General features: G+C 33.4%; 1 protein-coding gene across 5 annotated transcripts in view; it reads left to right on the top strand.

Moving 5' to 3' along the window:
• The window catches only part of LOC119839563 (acetylcholine receptor subunit beta-like 2), a 38626-nt gene that overhangs the window by 8852 nt on the left and 18139 nt on the right, over positions 1-11635 (top strand). For 2 of the 5 annotated variants that reach the window (XM_038365914.1, XM_038365910.1), the window contains 4 exons: positions 469-625; positions 1111-1238; positions 4838-5013; positions 7555-7707. In XM_038365914.1, coding sequence (XP_038221842.1) covers positions 469-625; positions 1111-1238; positions 4838-5013; positions 7555-7707 — 614 coding nt within the window. Of the gene's footprint in view, positions 1-468; positions 626-1110; positions 1239-4837; positions 5018-5239; positions 5416-7554; positions 7708-11635 lie in introns of those variants that run through there. The other 3 variants (XM_038365911.1, XM_038365912.1, XM_038365913.1) reach the window with 3 other exon arrangements.

Below are 11635 nucleotides of genomic sequence, written 5' to 3'. Positions count from 1 at the left end.
AAAGCTACATTATCCACGAGTAACATAGACTATATATGTACCACGGGCGAAGCCGGGGCGAACAGCTAGTGTAGTATAAATATACATCTCTTTAATGTTTTTCTATGATTTGTTAAACTTTGTTTCCCTGGTTTTTTACTCCAAGATATTTAATATAGTCGAGCGATCGTATTTACTTAAAAGTACTGAACAGTGAGTTTTTGTTTTATAGTTAACAAATATAACTCGATGTGTACAGAAAATTAGAGTTTTAAAATATAGTATCATTTATAAATAGTTATAATCTCATTACAAATGAACATAAATTGACTTAAACAAGTGGAGGCCTGTGTCCTAGTAGTGAGAACATATATGGGCTGATGATGATGATAATGATGATGATGACTTAAACAAAATTCTATGACAAATTTTTTTTTAGATGTGTTAGCTCATAACACCTGGTATTAAATATTTCTTCATTAATTCCAGGTGGACTTGAAGCATATGGATCAGTCTGCCGGCAGCAGCTTGGTACATGTGGGCATTGATCTCAGCGAGTTCTACTTGTCTGTTGAATGGGATATCTTGGAGGTGCCGGCTACAAGGAACGAGGAGTACTATCCCTGCTGTCCAGAACCTTTCTCTGGTAGGTTATCATGTGTTTAATATTATGTTTTATGCTGCCTCACTAAAGGGAAAACAAAGTTAAAGGGCCTTCTAAAATGTGCTCTAAAAATGCTTTGTAGTGTAGGATCAATTACAAAAAAAAAAAAAATATTAACATTAGGATATATAAAATTAATTTAATAGTATGTTGAAAATTTATTCGTACAAATTTAATTTGATAAAGAAAAATTTAGAAAGATACTCAAAATTTATTTTAATGAGTAAACCATGTTGATAGGCAATGATTCTGATTTTATGTAGAATAATTATTCAAGAAACACAGATGTATTATAAAAGTGAGTATATATATCACATAATAACTTTAATACTAATTTATATTTTATCACAATCTCTTCAATATCGGCCTCCTATGGGGGAGGCCTTTGTCTCTGCAGCGAGAACATATATGAGCTGATGATGACGACCATTTCTTTTCACTTAATATTCAACAAAACCTTGTTCCAGACATAACATTCAAGCTGACGATGCGCCGCAAGACGCTCTTCTACACGGTGAACCTGATCATACCATGCGTGGGACTCACCTTCCTCACTGTGCTGGTGTTCTACCTGCCCTCGGACTCTGGAGAGAAGGTGATTGTGGCTATTGGCACGTCTGATGTTCTATGTGGTCGCGGAAGTAATGTGGCAGGTGGCTAAAATTTGTCCAAAAAAAATTTGTGAAAAATTTGGTTAATGATTTATGCCAGATGTGTGAAGTTTATGTGGAGTTTGGATGATTTTAGTCCGATATTGGTTGTTGTAATTTTAGTTCTCATAAAAGTTTGATGAAAATTTATGATTTCAATTGGAATTAAAATATATGTCCCGCTGGTCATGTGCTACGCTCAATGGATCACTTTTTTCCATACGCTGATTAGGGGATGTTCATATAATACGCCGCGTTAAATTTTTTTTACCTTTTTTCTACCCCTTCCCTTCCTATTGTAATGTTGTGTCACACTTTCTGTAACCTCCTAGAATATTTCGTCACAAAAATCAGTCGTTTGTATTTGATATTTTCTGAAGCTCTATTTTTATATACTTAGTTATGCGTCTATGAAAACATCAACACAATCCTATCCTATCCTACTTATTTCCTACTTCCTATCCTATCCTATCCTACTAATCCTATCCTACTAATAAAATAAATGTGAAATTTCGTGAGGATGTGTGTGCGTTTGTTGCTCTTTCACGTAAAATCTATTAAACCGATTGCGTTGAAATTTGGTACGTAGATAGCTGGATAACTGGAATAACATATAGCCAATTTTCATCCCGATATTCCAACGGGATACGGACGGTCATTCTTCGGAGATTTTATGAATATTTTTGACGTAATTAGCGTATGAAAAATTATATACTTCATTGAGTACAGTAAATCAGCGGGCGGGACACACTATAATACATCTGTATATAAATTGAATAGAAAATTCTATTGTAAATATAACATGTACAATGAAAGCGCATAATTGGACGTAAATTACCTCTGTGTTACTGAGAGTAATTCCATAGGTATTAAAAATAATTCTCTATGTATATATGGTAATTTTCAAGTAGCTTGATAGTCGCTTATTTATTTGATTTTAGTTTGTCCATATATAGGACTTAAGATACCTCATTCATTTAGTTTAATGAACTAATGAAATACCAAATATAGTATTAGTCACTTGCCATATTAGTTCCGCTTCATAAGTATACAGTCGTCACGACAATGTATTGTAAATAAAAGACACCAAATAAATTCATTTAACATATAACAATTAAAATTAACTTGCCAAAGAAAAATCTAGATTATTTGATCATAGTTTCAGAAATATACAATTATAATCTAGTAAAGATTGTGCTATCAATTGCTAGTAGGATATTAAAGATAGAAGACTAGAAGAAAGTATATATATTAGGAACTTACGCCCTCTGGTGTATGTTTAGATGTAGTATAGAAAGATCCTAAATGTATTTTTTCCCATGAAATCCTTTGGTGATGCTACTACATTGAAACACTATTTTTTTATGTAGTATTTGTGTAATGATAATAATTATATACGATGGACATCAAGAAAGGCGATGTTTCAAGTAATAAAAACTTATCCCTTATATTATGGTAAACCAATTAATATTGAGGCGCGTTATGGTTCTTCTCAACCTTTTTCTTGAGTGAACCGATTATTATGATTCTTTTTTTCATTTGAAAGCTGGTGCCTGCCATGTAAATTTGGTCTAGTTCTGACAATATGAAGGCGGTTAAGTTATTTACTAAAAATAATTATGAAATTTGTTTATTGCCCCAGCCCGTGCAGTATCACTACATCGTCACGTACTCGTCTGTGTGTCTGTATGCTTAGATCTTTTGAATTACGCAATGGATTTTGATGGGGTTTTTTTAAATAGATGGAGACGTGATTCAAGAGAAAAGTTTATGTATTTATCAAGTGCACCCATGCCAAGCCAGGGCGAGTCACTATTAACATACATTAGAGTCCAAGCTTTTTGCAAAAAAATCTTCAGTTTTGAAGCTTTTATTAATTTAGCAATTGCTTGTATTTCTAATATATATATATATATATATATTTGGGATGTTAGAAACACTCAAATAATTCTGATCCAAATAAGACAGTATAGACGTGTATGTTTAAATGTAGTAGCATCTTCTATTTTGGTGTCTTTTAATCGTTCTGTAACAGCGAGCATGTTCATTTCCACATTCCTTACAACCGTCCATCTTCCACAATCTTCCGCGCAATAGAATCTTTTGCTTCATTAGCTAGATGTGTGGATGTGATAGCATCATTTACATCATTTTGCTTAACGACTATTGTCTTTCCAATGGTTATTATATATTACATATTATGATCGATGAACAATTGGAAATTTATTGATTTTCGTTTCGAAATTTCGTTCTGTGATTGCCGTGTTTAAATGTAAATATTGGTATAATGGTTGAAGAAATTAGATTGAATTAAACAGATTTATTTATATCAATAGTGATTATTAGAATTCATTAGATGAGTGAAGTATTACATTATAGTGTGTGTAATTTTAACAGAATATTTAACTGGATATTATATATCCGTAGGTCAAGAAATTAATATAGTTAAAGTATATTTAACTGTAATTAACAATTATACCCTCAATACCTTGATAATGCTCCTTGATGTACTAATTTTCGTCACATATAGCAAATTATCTCTATTACATTATAATTGGCTGTTCAGTTTTTGTTTCAATTAATTTTCAGCATGATATCAAATTATTTGTTGTCTTAAGTAATTTATACATTTTATTTGGATTATATGTTTTTACTTTAACTGGGTGGTGGAAAGACAATATGATTAATATATTGACAAAGAAATTTAAATGTAATTTATTCGTTGTTATACTGATGTTTTGAGCACTTCCATGAGGTGACAGAATGATTTGACCAAGCTTTAACAAAGTACGATAACAAGGTACAGTTTGCAACGAAAGACTAGAACTAGAATATACTTTTGATGTTTTTTCGTTGTTACTTGAATATATTTAGACAATATATTTTCACAAAATCTTTACATACAAAAATGTAAGTAAAGGTTAACATTGTTCATACTAAATTTCGTTGCTGATTGTACTATCATTATTGTTGTATGTTTTTGGTAGGACTATATCTTACGTTGATATATTTCTATTAAACTGCAATGGTTAAAATTTTGTAGATTAATACGTTAACATTTTTTTCTAAATCAATATCTCCGATACCAACAAGTAAAAATTTAATAACTGTAAAATTATATTTAGATTTAATATAATAAGAAGTCGCGTTCAATGCGCAACTCCATAAACTATAGTCATCTGTGTTCGTTTTACTTTGAACTTTTTTAAAAGTAAATAAATCTTTTAAAGAATTAAACGCAAAAAAATTGAAAGGAATATAAAAAAAAAACACCGATTTTGCATTTGTCAATGAGGATTAAGATTCGTATTCATGGTAAACTTTTGTTCAGCAACAAACTTGAATCAAAACGTTGCTGGCAACACTGCGTGGTGCAGAGTTGGTAACGGCATATTAAAAAGTACTCGACAAAGGAGTTGTTTAACAAATGTTTACCATGAATACGAGGCTTTACCATACTCCAATAGTAATAGTCACCCGGAACGGCTCAAAACATCGCTAACGTACCGGAAGCAGCGGCAATACAAACACTTCTCTCCCGTAGATATCGCTCTGCATCTCCATCCTGGTGTCCCTCACAGTGTTCTTCCTCGGTCTGGCCGAGATCATCCCGCCAACATCCCTGGCGATCCCTTTGCTCGGGAAGTATCTGCTATTCACTATGATCCTCGTGTCCCTCAGCGTGTGGGTCACTGTGTGCATTGTTAACGTGCATTTCAGGTAATTCGACTAGGCTAGCGCGATAGGCGAGCTAGGGCTGCCAATCGCTCGGTGAATTTAGCGATGCGTAACTGGATGTTGTAATTCGAATTGGCAACCCTAGGTCGATGGAGACGCGAGTCTCGGTGTGCTAGGGCGTAGCGGCTCCTGCAAAAGAGAAATGACTAGAATACGTCCGCCCAAACCCCATAGGTACGGGCGTTCACAGGTAATGTGTTTGTCGTAGATATCGTTAAGCATCTCGATTCTCGTCTCGTTGACGGTGTTCTTCCTCCTATTGGCCGAGATCATACCGCCCACCTCGCTCGCCATACCGCTCTTGGGGAAGTATTTGCTGTTCACGATGATACTGGTGTCCCTCAGCGTGTGGATGACTGTGTTGGTACTTAACGTGCACTTCAGGTAAGTAATATACTAGTAGATAGAACTTTTTAACACGAACGTTTTGTAATAACCAATTTTCAGTACTAGTTTAAGAAGCACTTGCGTGATATCCCAATTTTTCATGATAATGCAATTTTACAGGATTTTAATACTTAGTTACGAGTCTATGATTAGTTCTAAATGTAAGCATCGTCTATTGTTATCTGCAAATATCCTCTGAATAGATGATATGGATGATATAGTTATTTTGCAAAGTTCGATTATAGTTATCAATATATAATTAGCACCGTTTAATTCGATCTGCCAATATATTTGGATACAGTCACGTCGACAAATTAAAATACACATAGAAAAATCATTTGCACAAACACACGGGACTGCAAAGCGATCTATGACCGAATAGCTTTTTCGAATTAGCTAGACAAACATTACGCATTTGACTTCATCCGTTACTGAAAGACCACAAATAATGCAACTAAAATGCCGAACGTAATATCTCCAGCACAGAATGTATCAGTACAAAGGCTTGCTACATAAATCTTACCCTATTGTACCATTGGTATGCGATAACTCGACAAAAGCATATAAATTATTACTCGCACCATGAGAGAATCGTTTATTGAATGCATGTGTTATGTTTATATTTATATGAGCTTCTGCACTTGCATTTGGTGCACTTCCATTTACGATTTTATAATCATGATCAAAGGAAGTGAGTTATTATATAAATTTTATACTAGGGAATGTTCGTTTATATCTTTCTATATTACCCACTTTTATAGGAAAATAAAATTTTCAACACGATGAGAAATGAATCGCGAAAATTGTTGTAAAGCATCGGTAAAACTTGAAAACGGCTTGACCAATTCGGCTTACGTTTTTGTTAAGGCACAAGAAAGGCTCTTGTGGATAGAAAAAAAAGTACCACGAGTGAAGCCGGGCGGTAGCTAATGTTTAATATTTATACATAGTTTACTATATTACTTTTTTACTAAGTTGATATTTACTCAAAGGTATTAAAATATCATATTGGAATTAAATCAACAGATTCAATTACAATAGTAGTTTGCTGTTGAAATGTAAAACGAGTTAATCGAAAAACATTTTCTAATTGAAAACCTGCGAATCGTTTTGCTACGGGAAAAAATCTACATTTGAAGCATTTTAACATTGAATAACATGCTATATTCAGTTTTCTGTATACAATTCAAAACAAATCCCGTTTGGCGTTGAAAATAAAAATTAATGAACACCATAAATTCGTGTAGTTGTACGCGGCTATGCAAATTGCTGCATAAATTCTAACGTCCACTGTTATTTTTATTTGGTTTGATTCTATCTGTGCGTGCTATTGTATTTACAGAAATTATTAGTTCCCGTACTTCCTAGGTACTGCTTGATATCGTAAAAGAATTATCTTTGCGTTCCTAATTTCAATAAAATACTCTCACTACGCTATTAAATAATAAAACTAAACTTTAATCAAATCATTTGATACATTACGTAATAAAAGCTATTAATAAGCGGCTTTATATACAACAAGAGAACCCAGTAACGGCGAGGAGTATTGTTAAAATGATAATAATTTCAGTGGCACATAATGTGCGTTAACGTCTTTTGTTATTGCGAAACATTACAACCCAATAATGTGCCTAACATGGCGACGGGAATAATGGCAGATTTTGTGATAGCAGCAATTATCACAGACATAATTTGTCGCAAACAGCTTAACGAGGTATTACGGTGCATTAACGTTGATGGTACGTTCATTGACCGGTTGGATGTGACGGGAAAATTGAATAATTATTGTATAAAATATAATGCTTTTGTGCTTTAGCTTTGAGGACCATTCGCCTTTGTTTATTGTATTATTTATGTGGCCAGTTAAAATTTAACTGCCATTATAAAACGTGCGCTTTGTGCTCATAATTGTGCAGATGTTATCGTTTTCCATAAATAGACGTAATCATTGGAAATATAGGTAGGATCATATGGAAAGGTCTGTTAGATAGCTGGATGCATGTTTGCATCCAAAGCACAAACACGGTTAATGACGCAATGATTACTGATATTTGGCACTTTAAGCACTACCCCTTCAAGTAGCGTTATGACAGTGATAAAATTGACTGTCTGTTGACATGTGATCGTAATTCCAAGGTCGCCATCGACGCATACAATGTCGCCGTGGATGAAGAAGGTGTTCCTGCAGTTCATGCCAAAGCTCCTCATGATGAGGCGGACCAAGTACTCGCTGCCGGATTACGATGATACGTTCGTATCTAACGGATACACCAATGAATTGGATATGAGGTGAGTGGTTTTGATGAGTGAATATAAGTTTTGAATATGTTTTTGCTCCATTTTAGACATTGTGATCAAGCTGTGATTTTCATATAATGATATAATTTCTATAATTTAACTTTATTGGACAAAGCAATTAACGTGATACAATTTTACATAGAAACGCATATGATTCATGAATTGTTATTGAACGTTTCGTTGATATAATGTTGGGAAATCATCACTACATAAAAATTGTATTACATAGTGTCTACATGCATAGTATTACTTCAGAAATAAATAAAATTTGTATTTTAAAAACCCTCAATATTACCGGGCCTCTTAAATTTTACATTTAAAATATTGTGTAGCATTTTTTAGTGAGGTTCTTCATTTAATACCCATATTAAGGGAGTTGTGAAAAGTAGAGACATAATGAGACAGCCGCCATCTTTGATCGATTTTCTTCAAACATAGCTAACAACCATCGCAAGGAAACGGCTTACAAATGAAAAAACCGCATCGAAATCAGTACATCTGTTTAATTTGAGAGTTACGGCACTATTATAACACTCCTCTTTTGGCCTTCTTGTTAATAATATATACGAGTACCTTACACATTTATCGAACTACAAAAAACCGAATTCTTAATTTTAATTACTTAACAAAACTGTAAAAAAAAATAATAATAGAACCCTGAACGAAGATACTGAAAAAATGTAATATTTAAGGGAACGTGAAATACCTCAAAGGCTCGTAGCCATGCGATTTCCGCAAAATCCGGTATTCGTGAGTTGCGCTAGATTAATCTGGTTTATACTGGCGGACATTAATTTACCGGCGCATCTCTGTATGTACGTGATAGTTTTCCATATCCTAAAGTGAATTGGTACTTGATAACTCTCGGATATTGTAATTTTGGGATAATTTTTGGTTGATATGCGAAACCAACCTAAATATTGTAGTTTATGAAAATTTTAAAAGGACTGCTTTAATTCAAACTTTGTAACATGTGTTTATATTTTCATGTGTTTATCTTATTATCTTGATTAGATGGATTAAAGAATTTCCTTACGGGTAGTCTGTATTTAAGTGTGTAAATCGAGTGAAAACTTAAGTTGATAGCGCGTCGATGATTTTTATTATTATAACTTTATTATGCGGTTCATACACTATTTGAGTTCCTTTTAAATTTATAAGGAATTGGCATCGTCCGGTGGTCGAATCCTCCTAGCCACTCATAGCTACGATCAACTTTACGTATCGCGAGTAAAATGCTATTCGAAAATATTTATTATCATATTATGAAGATATCTGTCGGATAAAATTAGTAACTATGTAGGTATGAAGATAAAAATGGTCCAATCTAGTTAAAGATACATCAATCAGACGTAATTTGTAACGCTTATAAAATATCTCACGCGATACGGCCATTCGTTCGCGAATTTAAAGCTCATATCTCTTTTCAGTGGCGCTTTCGTTTTGTTCCATAGAGTGGAATGTTGTGTTTCCACCGCTCGGATGTTTCGCGTTAATATCAACAAAGTTTCGTTTTAGCGATATTCGATTTTGAGCATAACATTTCAATTAATTGTTACTTTATTTTGTTAATACTCGCGGTTGTGTTTTCGAGTTGAAATTTCGATACAACTCGCTTTTTATTGATACTTATTTCGATTTACATTATTATTCCATTATTGGCATTTCTAATATTTAACGTTTTGTTTAGGGATTGTGTATAAAAGCTCTAATTAACTGTTACTTTATTTTGTTAATACTCGCGGTTGTGTTTTCGAGTTGAAATTTCGATACAACTCGCTTTTTATTGATACTTATTTCGATTTACATTATTATTCCATTATTGGCATTTCTAATATTTAACGTTTTGTTTAGGGATTGTGTATAAAAGCTCTAATAAAATCGATATAATTTTCATTGTTTGGTTTTCACTCGATTACATCGTTATTGACAATGTCTGACTGCGCTCCAATTCATTTTTATTTAATTTCGAACCGTGCAAAATTGTTTTCTGTATAATATTATATCCTTATTGGATCGTAAAACCCGTTTATTGGGTGAAGTGAAATGTAAAATATTTTACGAGTAAAACCGCGGTGCGTTGTTTACGCCCCGGGCAAATGGCTCGCGAATGAGCGATAATTTAGTCAATATTCTAAAATGCTATGCTATAATATATACAGTAAGTTAAGGATACACTGAGTACTTGAATAATGAAAATCTATTAACCGCTATTTCGGTAAAGTAAATTTGGTACATTTATAAATAGACCTTATAGGTACTGATATGTTATTAATTAGAAAGTGAATTAATAAATTGATCTACATCGGTGATATGAAGTGTGAACATTTAAATTTTTTATCGTGTTCAGATAAATTTCCATTTGAAGTCATTGGCACTATAACTACAGTGTTTTTTTACCCGTAGTCTATTTGCCTTTTTCACTTAATATGAGTACAGAGGACTTGAATAAATCCACTGCGCTGTGTCATTGCCTGTTAGAAGTGCGTAATAATATTGTTTACTTTGATTTGAAGCGAGACTAATTCAATAATGAAAAATATAAACTTGCTATATATCCAAAGCACTGACACGTACGCCTATAATTGTCATAGGAAGCAATTCGTGAGAATAGTTGTAAACGTTTCAAACACAACGTTGACTGACTGAAAGAACAAATCACTATTAAGGATAAATTGTCGTCATTGGGTGCAAATTATTTACGTTCAGTTTGTAACAAATAACCCACTGTGCCGTCACCTCTAAACTCATAGGAAAGTATTTTGCGTGTTCTCGCATTTATCAAACGGCGCACGTGACGCGAGCGCCTCTAATGTTCATATAATACGAGCCGGTATCGCTTGTCAGTCGATATGAAAAATATATAAGCTAATACTTGCCTCGTTTGGCAGCGGGTTTTAAATTAAAAAGATACTTTATTCTAGATACGTGCGTGATGTATATTTAACGACGAAGTGTTGTTATTGCCAGGTAAAATTTGGTTAGTGTTGGTTCAATTTTAAAATCTTCGTTTTGAGAAAATTTTGAAAGAATAGAAAAAATTTGATCACGAGGCAGGATTCGGACCTGCGTATCTTGCCTAACCGTAGCAACGCCTAGCCTCTCGGCCACCCGTGATCCTGCCAAAGTAATCGAATTTCTTCTACTCTTTCGGTTTCATGTGCCTAAGGGGCACCCCACGCCATCTATTGAGATGATTAAGAACCATCACAACCAATACGAAACATTATTTCAATGATTACAATATTGTATCGATGGAACGCGGCCTTTGTTAAATTTAATTTTTAGTTTTATAGCATTGAAATTTTGAAAGAAAGCATTTCAATGCTATAAAACTAAAAATTAAGAAAGAAAGAAAGAAACATTTATTTGACTCCACAATTAAAAAAAAATAAAAAAACAATAAACTTACAAAACAATACAATAATGAACACAAACAATCACAATAAAAAGCTTATACAAAAAAAAAAAAACAATTAAACAAAGAAAATAGAAATAAATATAAAAACAAGAAACATAAAGTGGAGCCAAATGGGGTAGCCACTCAGCCTACGCAGCAACGCAGTTGCCTCACTGATTTTCAGTGGCCCCCCTCTGTGACAGTTGGAGCGGCAGACGTATTCAAATCTTCGTTTTGTATAATCTATGGTAAAGTTTTATAACTATTACCCAATATACCTATATCACATTCGTACTTTTTGTAATATGGCAAAAAGGTGATTCCATTCTGAATATTGCGAAGTGTTTGTATACTCTATTATACAAAGCGAAAACTGCGCTTATACATGAAAGACATATATGTATGTATATCACGTTTTGGAAATAAAGACGTCACTACTAACATTATGAATGCGAAAGTAACTCCATCTCTATCTTCTTCACAACTGAGCCGATTTTTTCCTTTTTCCATTGATGGATG

This window comes from Zerene cesonia, chromosome 4 (assembly GCF_012273895.1).
Source record: "Zerene cesonia ecotype Mississippi chromosome 4, Zerene_cesonia_1.1, whole genome shotgun sequence".
In the NCBI taxonomy this organism is placed as follows: Eukaryota; Metazoa; Arthropoda; class Insecta; order Lepidoptera; family Pieridae; genus Zerene; species Zerene cesonia.
Note: the sequence above shows the minus strand (reverse complement) of the source record. Positions and strands in the feature narration are given on the sequence as shown.